General features: G+C 39.3%; 1 protein-coding gene across 1 annotated transcript in view; it reads left to right on the forward strand.

Moving 5' to 3' along the window:
• LOC118819330 (protein kinase C-binding protein NELL1-like) overlaps positions 1 to 18,968 on the forward strand; it is a 377,055-nt gene that overhangs the window by 297,608 nt on the left and 60,479 nt on the right. The window contains exon 14 of the mRNA XM_036587069.1: positions 3,840 to 3,962. Within this exon, the coding sequence (XP_036442962.1) occupies positions 3,840 to 3,962 (123 nt within the window). The remainder of the gene's footprint in view (positions 1 to 3,839; positions 3,963 to 18,968) is intronic.

The following is an 18,968-nucleotide window of genomic DNA, read 5'->3' on the forward strand; positions in this document are numbered from 1 at the left end:
CGTATGATTGCAGGTGAGCGTGAGGCAGCAGATAGACGAGCTGTCAGGAGGATGTAAATTGTGTAATGGTGGGGCTTTGGAAAAGGGAAATTGCCTTTGGCCAGGCTGTAATCCTCTCATCAAGATCCAATCACGGGGGACAGTGGTCAGGCTCTGTTAGTGCGCTTTGTGATGACCCGTCGTTATGCATGATTACGGTGAGGCTGACCTGCTGCTTGTCTGCTATATCACAGATACAGGCTCTTTAATGCACGCTGATGACCCAGCATGAGCCTCAGAGACCTTTAGCTCAAACCCAGATGCTTTACGTCCACCCTGAGGCAGAACCCAACCCATAAGCCTGCTGCCATTTACAGGATTGGAGTTAACGCTTTAATGCAGAGGCAAAAATGTGGCTATGTCTGCCCTTTAATCTGCTCTTCTACTTTAGTAATGTGATTTCTCAATACTTTTAATTTGTAATAACATGCACTCACTGGGCACTTTATTATAATAATATTATGATCTTTTTGTTCACCTGCCCTGTAGCTACGCTTATTGGCCTCTTTATTGGAAACACCTACCAAACAGGTGCACTTTGTAGATTTACAGTTACTGTAGCTCATTTGTTGCTGCATAGTGTATCAGCCTTACTCTACACCACAGGAGAAACATCCTAACTTTGACATCATGATAACTTCAGTTAGGACTGCATTTAGGACAGTAGCTATTACAGAATAAAAGTTTCTAACTTTAAAATCTTATCCATTAACTCCGGATACGAAAACAGTATTACACAAACATCCTGAATTTAGCAAATACTGTTCTAACTAACCAAACTGGTGTCCTAGCTTATTTTTTAAGCTTCTCCTAACTTTTGTAATGAATAGAGAATGTTACTGTTTTCAGGTGGCTGTGACAGACATACAGTTGTATGCAAAAGTTTGAACAGTCTTGCACAAATTACATGTTTTGCTGATTTTCCTTATAGAGAATACACTTAAATATGACATTTTGTGTATTTTTTTATATTTATTTGCTGAGTTTTACATATTGGAAAAAATATTTATATATAAAATGTAGCTTAAGTTTGCCCAGGCTATTTTATGTTATGGGTTTTTTTGCAGTGTGTTGTGCACTTACATGTACAGAAGTGTGCTCCTCACTGTTAGAAAAAACACTGAGTTCATATGTGAAAAAAATGTGTGAAAACGTGATCACCTGAAAAAGGTATGATCACATGCTTTTTGAGGGTCTGAGATGCTGACACCAACTGAGTGAAAGAAAGCTTTTAAGCTGCAAACTTTGTCTCACCATGTTTAGTTTTATGAGAACATAAACAGAACTTTGTGTCATTAAAAGGTGTATCATAATATTTGTACACTGATCAGGCATAACATTATGACCACTTCCTCATTTCTACGTTCATTGTCCATTTTATCAGCTCCATTTACTATATAGGTGCACTTTGTACTCCTACAATTACAGACTGTAGTCCATCTGTTTCTCTGCATACTTTGTTAGCCCCCTTTTACCCTGTTCTTCAGTGGTCAGGACCCCCATGGACCCTCACAGAGCAGGTTTATTTTGGGTGGTGGATCTTTCTCAGCACTGCAGTAACACTGACGTGGTGGTGGTGTGTTAGTGTTTGTTGCGCTGGTCTGAGTGGATCAGACACAGCAGTGCTGCTGGAGTTTTTAAACACTGTGTCCACTCACTGTCCACTCTATTAGACACTCCTACCTTGTCAGTCCACCTTGTAGATGTAAAGTCAGAGACGATAGCTGATCTGCTGCTGCATAGTTGTTCTGGTCATCCTGTAGTCCATCATCAGGTGTCACAGGACGGTGCCCACAGGACGCTTTTGGCTGAATATTTTTGGTTGGTTTGGTATTTTTGGTATGGAGGTCATAATGTTATGCCTGATCGCTGTATGTATATTGGGAGGAATCAACCCAAATATAGGTGGAAAAAGAAAAAAACAACCAAAATCTTTGCCTGAATAGAGGTAGGGAAAAAATGAAAAAGTCTCTTCCAAAGTCCTCCTTAATCCAACTTGACGGGAAGCCAGAGGCTTGGACGGTATCTGGAGGAGGCACAGAGGCTTGGCGCGAGTTTGGGTAGCATTAGGTCTGGTTCCGGCTCGGTGTCTGTCGAGGTGCCTGTTCAGGGAGAGAGAGAACGGAGGAGAGAGATTAGAGTGGCGCTCTGTCGATGGCCTCCCTCCAACTGAGGCTGGAGAGACTCTTTTGTGCCGGGTTCCGGCGACGTGCCGTCTGTCCTCGTTAGCGATGGCCAGCCGTGTGTAGTCCATAGGTCCCACCCTGCCCCTGCATGTCGTAGTGCTGTTGGCCAGCACTTGTGGGTTCCACGGCAGCTCATCTGCTTTCTCTATATATTTAGAATTTTAAATAGCATGACCTAAAGTATATAGCAGATGTATTTGTAAAAATGTAAAATGATGAAACTATTATTATTATTGTATTAACCATTATTGTCCAGATATCAGAAACTCTTTTTATATCATCCATATATCCATATCCATATATCATCCATCCCTGCTCTGCACTTTATTGGGGAAAAGGTCACTCCAAATTAAATATTCAAAACTATTCACCACTCTACTCTTAAATCTCAGACATTCTGTCTGTTCACTGTAGTTCTTCTGCAGATTCCCCAAGATTCATCCACACTTCGTCCACTCGTCACGCCTGAGGAGGAAATCCTGTAGAGGAAAAGGGGAAAAAGTGTTGAATAATGTGTTCAATTTGCTTAAGGGCTCAATAAGCACAAGTCATTAATTAAGGAGGGAATGTATTAGTCATGATTAAGATGGCTTTTGCATATTGATGAACAATGTCCATGCTAATGGGCCCATTTTTCTCCGCTCTCATCAGAGCTCAGGCCCATGGCCATCAAACTGCAGCCTCAGATGGGACGGGGAGGAGGCGGAGGGGTAATTTAGCCTTATGAGATCTCCTGAGATCTTCACCTTCCTAAACTGATGACATTGTCCTGTCATTGCTGGAGCTGAGGAGAAGCAGCTCTGCAGAAACGGCGTGTTCGCCTCCAGAACAAACACATGCTATTCAGAAACTCAGCGCAAGCAAGAGTTCACCCCATTAGCATTAGCAGTGCTAATTTCATGTTTGAGTAAATGCGTCTGAAATATTTATTGGACTAATTTCCATTATTAGTCATGTGTTATGAATCAAGACTCGAGCTGCCTCATCCGCTTCCGCGCTGGGTCACTTTCTGCGGCGCTCAGTTAACCCTTAGAAGTCGCAGTTATCGCTAGCAATATGAAAAGCATGCCGTAATTTTATGTTAATTGTTTCTGACTTGTAGCTCATTGAAAGAGGCGGGGACCTTCTGTTGAAGATGCAGATTCTAAACATGTTGTATGTTCCCATCTAGTGGTGGGCCATATGGCAGAAATATTATATCACAATACTTCAAAACATTTTCACGATACACAAAATGCATCACAATATTTATTTTTATATATTTTTAATATTTATTTTAAGATTTAATAAGTAACAGACAAAATAAAGCCTTTAGTGCCACATATAAAAATATTATAAAAACTACAGGGAATAACAATAACAAACTGCTGTAGCCTACATAAGTGGATATGCAGTGTGTAAATGAGTTGGATTTTGTGACATCACAAAAACAGTAAATTCTTAACAGTCTGTTTTTGCTGTTTAGTTTCCATGTATGGACTGTATGGACTGAAGAATGAACGATATGTTTTAAACTTCAGCAATGTTTATATATTATATGAACAATGAGGCAAATTTGTTTTCTCATGTTTTGGGCCCTTTAAATGCGCACTAATCCTCTGTTTCCTCTCTCAGAGCGTGATGAGTGCGCCGGTGGACAGAGTCTGTGTGATGAAAACGCCATCTGCACCAACACCATCCACGGCCACCTGTGCACCTGTAAGCCGGGCTACGTGGGAAACGGCACCATCTGCAGAGGTAAAGTCTCAATCTTTACACTCCGGCCTTTTACCTGCCTCGTCTCTCACACACACACACACACACACACACACACACACACTCACACACACACACACACTCAGTCTCAGCTGGCTGAGCGATGATGAGAATTGATTTTGCTTTGGCTTCTGCCTCTCTCTCCCCTTCATCCCTTCCTCTCCTGTAGAGCCTCATGTGCTCTGAGCTGATTGGAGGAAGAGACTCGTTCACTCTTTCTCTCTTTCTCACCTTGGTCTCTCTGTCTCTCCTCCGAGAGGCAATCACCTTGCCTGGCTGATGCCATTAGCTGAGGGAGGAGGGGAATGCCGGTGTCTGTTCTGTTGAGCCCAGTGGGAGATGAATCCATCTACTGGCCTGAGAAGCTCCACACCTGCAGTTTCAGGGCATGATGTGGTTTTACGTTTACGCCCCCTAGTGGTTAGGGTAACTTAAGGGTGCATTGAATTCAGGCCGTCGATATTTTGTTTTTATTTTGATATTTAACCAATTGTTTGATACTTCAGTGAATACTTGCAGTGTGCTAGCAAGTATTCACTGAAGTATCAAACAATTGGTTAAATATCAAAATAAAAAGATGGTTCTTCAAGGGTTTTTTATGAAAATGGTTTATGAAAATGGAATCTTAATGCTTCAGCAAATGAAGTTTGGAGGTCTGTATTGATTGACTCTGCAGAAAGTTGGTGACCTCTGCGCACTATGCACCTCAGCATCCGCTGACCCCGCTCTGTCATTTTACGTGGCCTACCACTCCGTGGCTGAGTTGCTGTCGTTCCCAATCGCTTCCACTTTGTTATAATACCACTGACAATTCACTGTGGAATATTTAGTAGCGAGAAAATTTCACGACTGGACTTGCACAGGTGGCATCCTATCACGGCACCACGCTGGAATTCACTGAGCTGCTGAGAGTGACCCCTTCTTTCACAGATGTTTGTAGAAGCAGTCTGCATGCCTAGGTGCTTGGTTTTATACACCGGTGGCCGTGGAAGTGATTGGAACACCTGAATTCAATGATTTAAATGGATGAGTGAATACTTTTGGCAATATAGTGTATATAGCACTCACGGTGGTTTTTCTATTGTTACAAGCTTGACATTGTAACAAAAGAAGAACCCTTTTGTAGAACCATTTTCAAAAGCCATCTACAGCATGTTTTCCATCAATCTGAAGAACCATTTCATGATGCAAAAAACTCTTTGAGGGTTCTTTGAGTATAGAACTATTTTCTTTACTAAAGAACTGTTGAAGCAAAGCCTTTTAAAGAGTGTAGTATTTATTTATTCAGACTAACTTTATGTGGCATATGGAATTTAACTTAATATGGTTTATATCATGTGGCATTCACTTAAAAATATATTCCAGTGCAGCACAGCACTAGATTAGTCATTAAGATCATTTTGTCATTTCGTCAGGACTTACAAGCCAAGTTAATTCTAGTCAATAATTAAGTTAGCTACTGTGGCTTAACCAGCTGTAAATAACTTTAATTACAACAGGTAACACTCCTCCTAACCACTAGAGGGTGCAGGTCTGGATCTGCATATTGTGCACCCTCAAGTTGTTAGGGATAATGTAATTTTGGGGTCTAATACTTTGTATTTAAGGGCAGTATTTTAAGCCAAGCAATTAGTACTTTAGTTTAAATGTTTGTGCATGCTGGACAATGCCTGCATTGCAGTTTTGAGCAAGTGTGGTTTGATGGTATTATGTTAGTCTATATTGGCTTTGAATGGGACGTTTTACAAATGAGGTGATGTAGCTAGCTTATATGTGTTTATTTTTATTTATTTGTATTTGTATTTATTTGCATTTATTTATTTAGTTGCAACACTCTCTGTTGTGACTAGTCAGGCCATTTTGTGTTTTGGGGCATGGATTTGGAAGGAGGGCTGAAAGTAGAGGGTGGGATTTTTTTTGGTTGAATTTTTTCAAAAACTAGCTTGCACTTCCTGGTTTCTGCAAAATCACTTACTCCAGTTTTGAGGTTTAAATCAAATGGATTTTCAATTTACGCAGCCTCTTATTTTGGAAAATAAACAGTGATTACAAGACTGATTACAAACAGTTGAGAGAAAAAGTAATGACTAGGCCTAATACTAAATGATTTAGTTGTTGCTCACACTGTTTTTGTGCTAAATTGGTTATAACTGTATTACAGGCTTTATTTATTATATTACTGTTAAAATTGTTTACTAAACAAATTTACAAAGGATGACAAAAGAAAGAAGTGGAAGAAAAGTAAGTAAATTGGACTGGGAGTGTAAAATGAGCGCTGAAAAGTGGCATTTTGTCTAAGGCCCAATCCTGTTTCTTATTTTTACCCCTACCCCTTGTTTTCAAGTGTCACCTTGCTCCTTGGAACTGAGTTAGTGGTTGAAATCTTCCCTATGAAATGGAACAACCCTCAAATAAAAAAGAACATTACTTCATTAACAGGCTACTAGCGCTGCTCTGTAGGTGACCCTGCCAGTCTGCAGTGATGGCAGAGGAGGGTACAATTCAGCTCCTCACTGCTTTGCTTTAGTTACATTTAGAGCATCACATGCCTTCAAAGAGGGATGATCATTTATTATCACCCGCCCCTAATTCCTCAGTGATATGAAGCTGAAGTCAGCTATTCGCCAGCTTCTTGGAGGAATTTTCACGTTCCACCTTAAATGGTAAGCTCTGACGCCTGAGGCTCCAGAATGTAACTGCTGCACCATTTAAGGTGGAACGGGAAATTTAGCTAGCTAGCTACCAAGACATCAGCACTACTAGCATTTTTTTATGCTTGTGATCATTAAAACACCATTAAACTAAGATATACAATGATTATCATAATTTTTAACTTAGAAAATTCTCACATTTGTGTGTTTCTTTGGTCTCTTGTGCAGCCATCGTGCTGGCTTTTTCTTTTTTTCACATAACACTCTGTTTGGAGTGTCTCTGAAAAACCTCAGTTTGGAGGGCCATGTAGCCCTAACACTTTGCTCCACCCCTCTTTCTCAACGGTGCGCAAAAGGGAGGGGTAGGGCTAAGTGGTAGGGGCGAGGGGTGAAATGGAATTGGGCCTAATACTCCGCTTAAACACCAGTGGGTCGCTCAGAAAACGCTGAGCAGAAAGTCAGTGTTTTGCTGTCCTTTTTGTTTTTAAGAATGATTCACTCAGTAACTCATTTACTACATAAATTTATTGTTGACAATTCAAATAACATTTATCATATCGCACTATTTCTCTCATAGCTAGCGAATCTGGATGTAGCTACTAGCTATCTGTGTATTATACTAACACTAGATGGTAGCCAGTGCAGACCTAAAACCACAGGAAGCCCTGAAACTGCAATTCCGTATCTGCCGCTGGCTCTCGGTTCTGTAGATGGATGTTGTTGCCCAGTAGGTAGTTTTGGGGACAAAGAGTCTGGATCTGTTTGGGGGAGTCTCGAGAAGCTCATTAGGGGGTCGTTATGAAGGCCGCAGTTCATTGCAAGGGGTTTATAACACACTTCACAAATTAGGAACATTTAGTGTTGGTTCTCCAGCACAGGAGCGTCAGTACGGAGTGAAAATACAGCACAACATTAGAGACGGTCAGAAAATTACATGAATACCACAGTCCAGCGATTCTGATTACAGTGTTTGTTCTTATACTAATAGTTCAGGACAGATAACACAAACAATGCCCCAGCTCTCTCTTTTCTTCTCCTCTTGCTCTCTCTCTCCCTCTCTTACTTGCTTTCTTTCTTCCTTCTTCTCTTTCTCTACTCTATCACTCTATCTACTCTATCTACTCTTTCTCTCTCCTCTCTCTCCTCTCTTTTTTTTCTCTCATCACTCTTTCCTTACTTCAAGTTCAGGTTTGCTTTATTGGCATGACAAATGTACATTTGTATTGTCAAAGCACAACAAAAATGATCTATATATCAAAAGTTAATAAAAAAAAAGACAAAACAGAAAACAACAAAACAATAATAAAACAAAATATAAACCAAGATTAATATGATAATGCAATAATTAAGAAGAGAAAGTGTTATCAATTAATAATATAAAAGTGTATAATAAAGTAATAATAAAACAAAACCTATTAAATATGTGTATGTAGTTTATAAAAGGAAAGAGAAAAAAAAGTTAATTATCAAATATATTTGTGAGTAAATTTTCTTCTCTCTCTCTCTCTCTCTACTCACTCTTTTGTCCTCTCTCTAATCTTTCTCTCTCCTCTTCCTCTTTCCCTCTCTCTCCTTTACCTCTCTCCCTCTACTCTCTTACTCTGTCTACTCTCTGTCTACTCTCTCTCTTCTCCTCTCTCTTTCCTCTCTCTCTTATTCTGTCTGTTCTCTTTGTACTCTTTTTTCACTCTCTCTTCTGTGCTCTCTCTTCTCTCTTTCTCTCATCTCTTTCTATCTTCTCTTCTCTTCTACTCTCTCTTTTCTCCTCTCTCTCCTCTCTTTTCTCATCTTGCTCTCTCTTTTCTCATCTTACTTTCTCTCTTTCTTCTGTCTCTCTTCCCCTCTCTCTCTACTCTCTTTTCTCCACTCTTTCTTTCTCGCCTCCTCTCTCTTTCTCCACTCTCTCTTCTCCTTACTCTATTTTTTCTCCTCTTTCTCTCCCCCTCTCTTCTCCTCTCTCTCCACTTTCTCTTCTCTCTCTCTCTCTTCTTTGTCTCCTTTCTCTTTTTCTCCTCTCTCTCTTTTCTTCTCTCTCTCCACCTCTCTCTTCTCCTCTTTTCTTTTCATCTCCTCTCCCTTTCTCTATTCTCTCTTTATTGCTTTCTCTCCCTAACTCTCTAACCTTCACTCTCTGTCTCTCCCTCACTTCTCTACCCGCCACCCCGCCTCTGTAAACACATCAGTCTGTAATTAATGGAACAGGATCTAGAGGTCTGTGTGATCTATACTACTGATTGATCCTGAAGGCAGCAGGTCACTGTCAGAGAGAGAGAAAGTGTGTGTGTGTGTGTGTGTGTGTGTGTGTGTGTGTGTGTGTGTGTGTGTGTGTCCTGACTTTGTATAAAAAACATGGGGTAAAATAAGTGAGAAGATAACTCAGCGCTATGGGTCTGAAAGGACATGTAGCTGTCAAGAAGCCTCACTGAGAAAAGGAGACAGACACATCAAACAAAGAAGCTGAACAATGGACTGACCACCCCAGAGTTCAGACCTCAACACCACTGAATGAGGTTGATTACTTCAGAAAATGATCAACTTCTAAGACTGAACTTTGAAAGTATGTCTGCAGATTCTTTGAGAAACTGAAAGTGAGTCTCCTGGAAAGAATGAAAGCTGGAATAAAGGTAAAGAGTCTCACACTGAACACTCAAACAGCTGAGATTATCTACTTCCTTCCTGACGCTGAAAAATGAATAATTGATAAATGGCCACTTTGACTGGAAGTTAAATGAATGAAGGATTGATTGTTAAACCTTTGCGCAGTAATTACATATATGTAATACATTTGTAGCGTATGTCTGATCCCACATCCTGGACAAAGGGTGTGTGTGTGTGTGTTGTGGTCTGCTGTGTACTGTCGCTGCCATGCCAAGAGTAATAGATAAACATACTAGTGTGGGTGGCAGGTGAACGCTGGGTCTCGGGAGAGTTCAGTACAATTTGCAAAAAGCCTTCAGGGCAGTTTCTGTGTTGAACTGTCTCCAGCAGTGAAAGCACAAAAGCACAAAGCATTATCAGCCGTAAGAAAATAATAAATAAAAACCATTAAAAACCCTTTAAAATTTGTATACAGTATGCAAATCATAGTAAAAAAATACAATACACAAATGTGACTGTTTCCACATATTAGCTTCTATTAGATCCATCACATTTTCATAAAAAAATGTAAACAGATTTTATACTTCCACTTACTGGCCACTTTTTAGAAACACCCACCTTGTATTTCCGTTAAATGGCCACTTTATTAGAAACAGCTACCTTGTGCTTCCACTAACTGGCCACTTTATTAGGAACACCCACATTGTGTTCCCACTAACTGGCCACTTTATTAGAAACACCTACCTTGTGTTTCCACGAACTGGCCACTTTATTAGAAATACCCACCTTGTACCTCCACTTACTGGCCACTTTGTTAGAAACACCCGCATTGTGCTCCCACTAACTGGACACATTATTAGAAACACCTACCATGTGCTTCCACTAACTGGCCACTTTATTAGAAATACCTACCTTGTACTTCCACTCACTGGCCACTTTAATAGAAACACCTACCTTGTGGTTTTACTCACTGGCCACTTTATTAGAAACACTTACATTGTAGTATCAGTGATGTCACTGCTCAAACACTTAAGTAATTTAGTATCATCACGTCTGTTGAAACAAATAGTATCAGGTGCTCACTAAATAGTATCTGGTGTGCACCTAAAAGTTTCTGTTGCACCAAATTGCAGTTTTCATCAGTAACATCTTCTAAGAGACAGTTCATGTGAGTGTTATCAGTTGTGGAAGATTACACTCACGGTTCTTTGGCTCCTGAAATTTTTCAACTCCACTAACAGACTAGCAGAACTGCAGCTCCTCAGGGAACACCTTATTTTCCTCGTGTTCTGAGATTAGCTTGTTATAAAAGTTCTATCAGAAAGCAGATTGGGGAAGTTATGAGCAGACAGAGCCAAGCCCAATCACACATCTTTTGTGGAGTGTTTAATCTAATTGGAATTCAGTCTCTCTGTGGAGCTGGATCATCTAACAAAGACGTTTTAAAGAGAGGGGGCTTAAGCGGCGCTAAAGTGGGCTTAAAGAACAAAAGCGCTATTGTATCATTATCCTGCGGGTGATGTTATTGACCCTGTCTGTAACTGGAAGGCAGCGATCAGCGCGGCGGTGTTAGAACCTCAGTAATGTTCTCTTTAGTATCTGCCTGGCTGTGGAGTTCCTCTGCTATTCTGCAGGTGAAGGTGATCAGATTGGTGGGATTATGGGGGCTGTGTTTTTACAGATTTTGGACTCATCTTTTTCATGTTTTTTTTTTAAAGAAGTTGAACTTTTGGTATATATGATTTTGTCCTGATATGAACTACTAATTAAAAATCTGGAACTGTCACAATGTTTTCCTGTAATTTTTATGTTATAATGACACATTATTTTATAATATAAATATTGTAAGACTAATTTAATTATTATTTATCTAATCTAAATTATTATGAACAACGACAAACGTTTGTAGGTGGATGTTTGTAACAAGATAATGCTAAGTGATAAATAGTAGTAGTAATAAAAATAATAATAATGTCCCTTTACTCACAGAACAACATTGTATCTCCTTTTTTTTCATTTGATTACTTGTTTGCATGAATTGAAAGCTCTAGTTACTCTTTATATTGCATAATAAATGTCACAATGAACAGACATGGTCTAAAGTTGCTTGGAAAAAATCTTGTTCAAAACTTGAAGCTTTTAATGATCTTAACGACAAATCATTGAACAAACAGATAAAGTGTCTTAATATGGGAGAGCTTAACCCTTTAATTTCATTAACTAAGTAGAGTCAGTAAACACCTGTGTGTGTGTGTGTGTGTGTGTGTGTGTGTGTGTGTGTGTGTGTATATATATAATTTTACACTTTAACAGCTTTACTGGCTGTTATGATTACTAGTTCTGAATGATTGCACTTCTTAAATAATCAAAATATTGTAGCACTGGATGCTACCCAGAATTCGCAGTTTCAATTTCTGTTAATCATCTCTTTTTTTTCATTAGAAATTTTGGTAGAAAAAAAAATTATCATGCTTAAGATAAGGTTTAAATACATTTTATCATCCAGAGCCTGTGAGTTTGAATCTTGGTGATGGTGTGCAACCAAAGAGGTGCTAATTATCAGTGATTTTTGCCAATACAGAATAGTATTATATATAATGTTAAAATAATATTATGAAAATGGTATATATTGACCGATCTTGATAACCCATAGTCAGTCAGGCTGTAAAATGAGGTAGGCTTTGCATTCGGCAGGTGTTACAAAGTCCTCCTTACCCTGAGACGAGACAAAAACTGCTGAATTAATTGATTTGTGGTCTCAAGACCGTCCTTTAGTACCACAGCGCCATGTTCAGGTGTATTTTTGTGGTCTCTGCTGAAGCCCAGCTGGTGGAGTTGTAGCTGATACAGCACAGCTGCTGACGAGCCGCAGGCCGGAGCGAGCGTAATTGGAACAAGGCTGTCGGTGTTCTGAAATATTTATCTTGCTGAATCAGAGATATAGCAGCTCCTACAGATCAAAAGGTGGAGGGCTGCTGTTTTCATTGCCGCTGCACTGATGGATTCTGGGATCCGTCTTTCAGCGGACCACCTGGATAATCAGATAAGGATGGCTGCCGGCAGGGACCGCTGGAAATAACATCGCATTAATAGTATAAAAAAAATGCTGGAAGAGGCTATTTCATACTTTCTGATGCTTCTATATGGCTCCAGGTTTTGTGTGCATTACATCAGGTTGCTGCAGCTGTGTAGCGGTGAGCTGAATGCTCTCCACTAATCGAGCACAAGCCTCATTATGCTCAGATTTAGAAATATAATCAAGCAAAAATTTAATTTGCCCTTAACTGGCAGTTTTTTAATCTCCTATTAGACATAATGACCCATAAATTTAGTCAATATGCCACCATATTTGCTTCAGGGGTGCTGTTAATGACTATTTTAATAATCAGTTCATGCATCGATTACTGATAAAGTTCAAGAGTTTTGTTCTTTTTTCAACATACGAGCAATGAGCGTAGAAACAAGGTCATAATTTTCTGCCTGATCAGTGTATATTACAAAAAAAATGTACATTTGTACAAAAATGTAAAAGTAGAAAAAACATAATTAAAACTACTTACACTTAAAGGTGCAGTATGTAAAATTTAGTGGCATCTAGTGGTGAAATTTCAGATTGCAACCACCTGAACCCCCCCTCGCTCGACACAGAGAGTGAATGTCCTGATTGTCATAGATTAGTGATAAAAAATACAGATTAAGAAGTTTCTGTCCTTGGTTTGAGTCTTTAAAGCCTGAAGCCAGTGCTGGTCTTCATCTGAAGGCATCTGGAACATGACTGGCCTCTCTCTGTGAAAGTCTCAGAGGTAGGAAGCTGTGAGAGCGTGAGACAGCATCATTAATGCACTGCAGACCGGCCTGATGGAGAGGAGTGTGAGAGAAGGAGTGAGTGAGTGAGTGAGTGTCAACAGCTGGTGTATGAGGTGGATCCATCAGGAGGGTGTCAACGAACATCATCAACCAGAACAGCTCACCTCACAGCACACTGGTCAGAGAGAGAGTTTCAGTTCCAGTATTCCAATACTGAGTGCGTTTACATGCACTCAATAATCCGATCATAATCAGACTGCAGTTATCTGATTATTCAAGTGGTCATGTAAACACCGTACTCCGATCTAGAAATCCAATTAAGAAATCTGATAAAGAGGCTGGATTTTAGCTCAGTAGTCATATTTCTCAGTGCATGTAAACTCTTACTCTGATTTGTTTTGGATTTCTTAGTCTGCACATGCGCAAGAAAAGACAGCGGTATTGGAAATAATGCAAATGATTGGTGAGTATTTGTTGTTTTTTTTTTTACACAAAACATATAATTACTTGGGGGAAAAAAAATTGTCCTTTAATTTCTATTAAAAACCTGCGGGTAGTCGGTCCTTGTCAGCTATTCTTTTGGCCGGTTGAGTGTGTTAAATCGCCATCGACAGATGACCGTGGGAGAGAAATGAAAGCAAGAAGAGAGCAAGTAGCAGAGCTTTAGCACTTGGAACGGCTGTTTTAACTATTTCTGCTATTTGAATGTCCAGATACTTAATGTTATTATTGTATTCCTAATGAGATAAAGAGTATCGGGCCTCATTCTCCAAAATCTTTCTAAGTTTCTTCTTAAGTGTGTTCTTGAGAAAGGTCCTAAGAAAAAGTCTACATCAGATTCATGACCTGTTCTTAAAGCGCAGAACTATTCTCACCTTTGTTCTCTTGAGTGTGTAGATTCTGTTCTTACCTAACAACAAATCCCAAATAAGAAAACATTGGTGAATGTCAGAATCTTCATCAAAACTGTGTAAATGGGTTTTAAGAAGCAATTTCATCTTAAGAACGGTTGGTGACTGAGGCCAAATGTTCTTAGTAATAACAATGTTAGTATTAAAACAATAAGAACAGACATTCAAAGCTTTTAATACATTCGAACAATAGATTATTTACTCTGAACACTGCACTTTACAGATTTGGGCCCAGCTCCATTTCACCCCTCGCCCCTACCACTCAGCCCCACACCCCCGTTTTGAGCGTGCACGTTTAGGGGTAGGGTGTTCCGATTCTTGTTGCGATAGAGGGGTAGGGCGAAGTGTTAGGGCTACATGGTCCTCCAAATAGAGGTTTTTCAGAGACACACTCCGTTTATCTCAGTTTAATGTCATTTCAGTGTATTATGGTTCTTTTCTTCATAACAAAGCATAAAAATCACTAGTATGCTAATGTCTCGGTTCACCTTTCCCGTTTCACCTTATTAGAGCAGCAGTTTCATTCTGGCTCTTCAAGCATCAGAACTGCTGCACCATTTAAGGTGGAATGGGAAAATTTGAACAAGAAGCTGGTGAATATCTGACTTCAGCTTCATATCACTGAAGAATTAGGGGTGGGTGATAATAAATAATTGCCCCTCTTTGAAGGCATGTGATGCCCTCAATGTAACTAAAGCCCAGCAGTGAGGTTGCTGAACTTTACCCTCCTCTGCTATCACTCCAGACTGGTAGGGTCGCCTACAGCGCTAGTAACCTGTTATTGAAGTAAGGTTCTTTTTTTTATTTGAGGGTCCCATTTCATGGGGAAGATTTCAACCACTACAACTTGTAACTCAGTTCCAAGAGGCAAGGTGACACTTGAAAACAAGAGGTAGGGGTAAAAATAAGAAATGGGATTGGACTATCACATTTTCTGCTGTAGAGAGGGCCGGAAGGAGATCATCAACTTGACATAGTTGGCGCTCGTTTTTAAATGTCGTCTTGGTGTGTTTTGGCCCTTAGAGTCGCCATATGTTCAGAAACAGCACTGGTGTTCCAGATATACCAAAAATAAGGAGAACTCTTGTGAAGGGGTCCAAACTTTTGACCGGAACTGGAGCGACAGACTTATGTGTTCTCTAGAGGCCGACAGTAGATGGAGAAGATGAGAAATGCTCTGATTGTGTGCTGTTCATGCACACATGGCCCATTTCTCTCTCTCTCTCTCTGTCTCTCTCCCTCTCTCCCTCGCTCTTTCTCTCTCAGTGAGCACTGCATGCGTGTAATTACAATCACACCACACTCTTCTCCACACACTGTAATTTCCCAGAGGAGAATTATCCATCCAAGATCAGCACCATTACTGTCAGACTGAAAGCTCTATACACCAGTTTGTTTTGAATTTTATCATTATTTATTATAACGAGTGTAAAATTATAATGTACAATATTACATGAGTAATGAAATTCTAATAAAATTAATATCCCCTCATATTTCAAGACTGTTAATAAAATCTCAAAGCAGATAAAAATGTTGTAAATAAAGAATTAAAGTATCATTAAATAACTTAACAAAATACTTCAAATACTTTTTTTAAAATGTATAAAAATGCATTTGGGTTCAGGGTGACAAATTATTACAATATTTCATTTTCTTGATACAAAATATGCATGACAATATTTCATCTTTCTGAGTGACTGAACGAGAATGGTGTGAATGGATTATTAGGATAAATGCCCAATTTTGGTGTGAAATTATATGACCCTTGACTTGATAGTAGAGTTGAAAGGCTATTCAATGCTATGCTGTCATTTCAGTTTGCTGAAACTGGACAGTGAAGTAGTGTTGTAGTTCTCGAGTTCATCAGCTAGCGGTTTTGGTCACGTCTTGGTCTCAACCTCATTTGGACTCGGTCTTGTCCCAGTTTTGGGGTAAGGTGGAGTTCTGAAGACCAGCCGAGTGCCTTGACTCCGTCTAAGGTGACTAGAAACTGAACTTTTTTCTGTGTTTATTAAATGTCAACAAAACTTTTAAAGAGACTAAAACAGTTCTTTCTCTGCATCAGACGTTCCCAAACTTTTGAAACCAGCAGTCCACAAAAGCTTGCGCAGCCCACAAGAACATTTTACTGATCAGATTGTTTTTTTTTTTACTGTCTAAATGAGAGCTGATCTTCTTTGGTAGTTACTGAGTGCTGGATTTTAGGCTGAAAAGATTGTTGGATTGTTTGGAGATACTTGTTCCTTCTGAGCCACCGAGCATTTCTTCTTGTGTTTATGGCCTTCTTCTGTATCAGACTGTGTTTTTGGACTTTAAACTTTGCCTTTTTGCCTAACCCTTTTTTGGATCATGTTTGCCTGTTTTTGTCATGTTTGTCTCGCTGTGTTTTTGGCTTGTTTTGAATTTGACCTGTGCCTGTTTACTGACTACAAGTTTGGATCGTGTTCTACCTAGGAAAGCCTCTTTTCCTAACTTTATCCGCGAGCATCTGGTCAGGTCTGTCACGTTACTATATGTAAGTGATAATGAATTTAAAATGAACTACAAATAGATTTTTTGGTGTGTTTTTGTATATCGCAGCTGTTGGAACAAAACCTTTTATCTCCAAATTGATAACTTTACCGGAAAGGGAAAAAACATACTTTACTTTTAATGTAAGTCAATGGAACTAGACCTTTTTTAAGTCATTTTGGGCCGTTTCTTTTGGTCTATTCATCAATAAATTTACACATAATATATAGAACAACAGGCATTTTCAAATTATATCAAAAACTGAAAATGTCAAAAGTGAAGATATGAGATTATATGAGCAGCGATGTATGTATTTTATTTTTACATTCTGAAAGAATCTTAATCTAATCTCGTTCTTGGTTTCACACTCAACTACTAAAAATCTTGGTCTCATCTTGGACTCATCTTGGTCTCATCTTGTGTCCAGGTCTCAGTTTTGACTTGGACTCTAGTGATCTTGACTACAACACTACAGTGAGGGCTGTATGCAAGACTGGCTCATCGGGCCCACGCTACAGTATAATTGGGCCAATTTTGAGGCTGATTTGCTCCTCCCAACAAGTATCAAGTCTCCTAGTATCAAGGTGATCTTAAGCAATGATCTTCCATAAAACTGTGTGAATATCAGGTTCTGCCTTTTCAGTGTTTTCAGATGAAGCTGAATGTAGTATAGTTAAGTCAGTCTGTAAAGTCTGTTCTGTTGTTTTCTGGCAGATTCCAGTTTGTTTAGTTGTTCTGAAAAGCTCAGGATCAACGACAGGTTCTAGAATTTGATGTTGGTCATTCTCTTCTGCAGAATCTGACTGAGCGGGCTGCAGGTCAAATATAATCTAGTAGAAGTTACATAATGAGTCTTTTCTGTTTTTGTGTGTGCTGAATTAGGAACATAATATTTATCTGCAACATTAAGGGAGTCATTAGATACAGTTATTGTCAACAAACAATGTTATCACAAATAATAACACAACACTTCTCAACCAATCAGATTGTGTCATTGGAATTTGTAGTAATTTACATAATATGGAATTAATTGCGTAATTATGTATTGTAAATTAAATGCATATAAAAATGACTAGTAATCTAGAATAAGCCTTTAAACTCATAGTTCTTTAGCTCATAAGAGGCTCTAGTTTGCTGAATCATGTTCTGTTCGTTTCTGGCTGATTCTGGTTTAATTAGTTGCTTTGAAAAGTTTGCTCAGGATCAGTGACAGGTTCTAAAATTTGATGTAGTTCTGCGGTCACTCTGTTCTGCAGAATCTCACCAAATGGGCTGCAGGTCAAATATAATATACTAGAAGTTATATAATGAGTCCATTTTCTGTTTTTGTGCTGAAGTAGAAACTTGAAGAAGAAAATGCAGTGATTGTGCAGCTGAAGCTGGTTGCTAGCAGTTGCCAAGGGCCTGAGTGGTTGTTAGGGGGTTGCCAAGTGGTTGCGAGTTGTTGTGAAAAATGAATGAGAGTCTGTGGGAGGAACAAGGAATGAATAAGCAACGTGTGGAAGAGTGCAGGTCAGTATGGCTGTGGATTAGAGTTTGAGGACCTGCCCTAAGTGAGTACCTGCAGTTTGGTGGCTGTCGGGCAAAAAAAATACTAGGGCTTGTAGGACTAGTGCAGATCAGACCAACATTGAATTTGTGCTCAGAGGCCTGCCCTGAGATAGTATATGCGATATGTTGTCTTTGGATCGAGCAGAAGTACAGTAGATGGACGTACAATTTTTTACCCCATTCATTCTTATGGGAAAAAAATTGTAATTTAACGAAGATTGTACGAAAATCATATGTCAGATCAAAAAGCTGTATAGAAATACACCATTCCCGATCAGACCAAACACTCTGAAGTTGGAACGGTGTTGATATTTTGAAAACTGCTGGACGAGTTAGTGGACAAAAATCCAGCAGAAAAATAATAAGAAGAATATCACTATAATAATAATATAACGTTTCCCTGTGGAGCCCACTGAGACCTCTTTAAGGTCTTCTGTGAGAAATGTAGCCGCAGTTCAGTTCCAGTTCGGTCTTATGTAGGCTTAAACAGGCCTGCGAACAAAAGGCTCTGAGATTTAGCATCTAACATTTATAATCTGGGACACTTTGTGTCTGGCAGAGCAAAACACTGCCCTTTACTCCAAACCACAGAAATCCCCAGCAGGTTCTGAATGCACAAGCGCACGTACAAACCAGAGGAACGAAAAGACTCATTAAATTCCCTCTCGCAGCCTGAACACACTGAATACTGAAACCAGTGTTCACTCCACTTTAAACCACTTGGTGTGCCTTTTTGGGCCCAGGAAGTAGTTTTGAATGCATTAACAGATGGAAAATCGCCATGAAATTTCACTATTACATTAATTAAAATAGAAAATTAGCAGAATTATGACTTTTAGTGAGACTAACAAGCTTGAACAGGCTGTCTGCCGATATATTTACAGTTAAAGCATAGTTCAACAAAAAAATTTACTTTGTTGCTTTGGAAGCAAATATTGGCTGAGCAGCTGCATTTGGGA

This window comes from Colossoma macropomum, unplaced genomic scaffold, assembly GCF_904425465.1.
Source record: "Colossoma macropomum unplaced genomic scaffold, Colossoma_macropomum, whole genome shotgun sequence".
Lineage (NCBI taxonomy): Eukaryota > Metazoa > Chordata > Actinopteri > Characiformes > Serrasalmidae > Colossoma > Colossoma macropomum.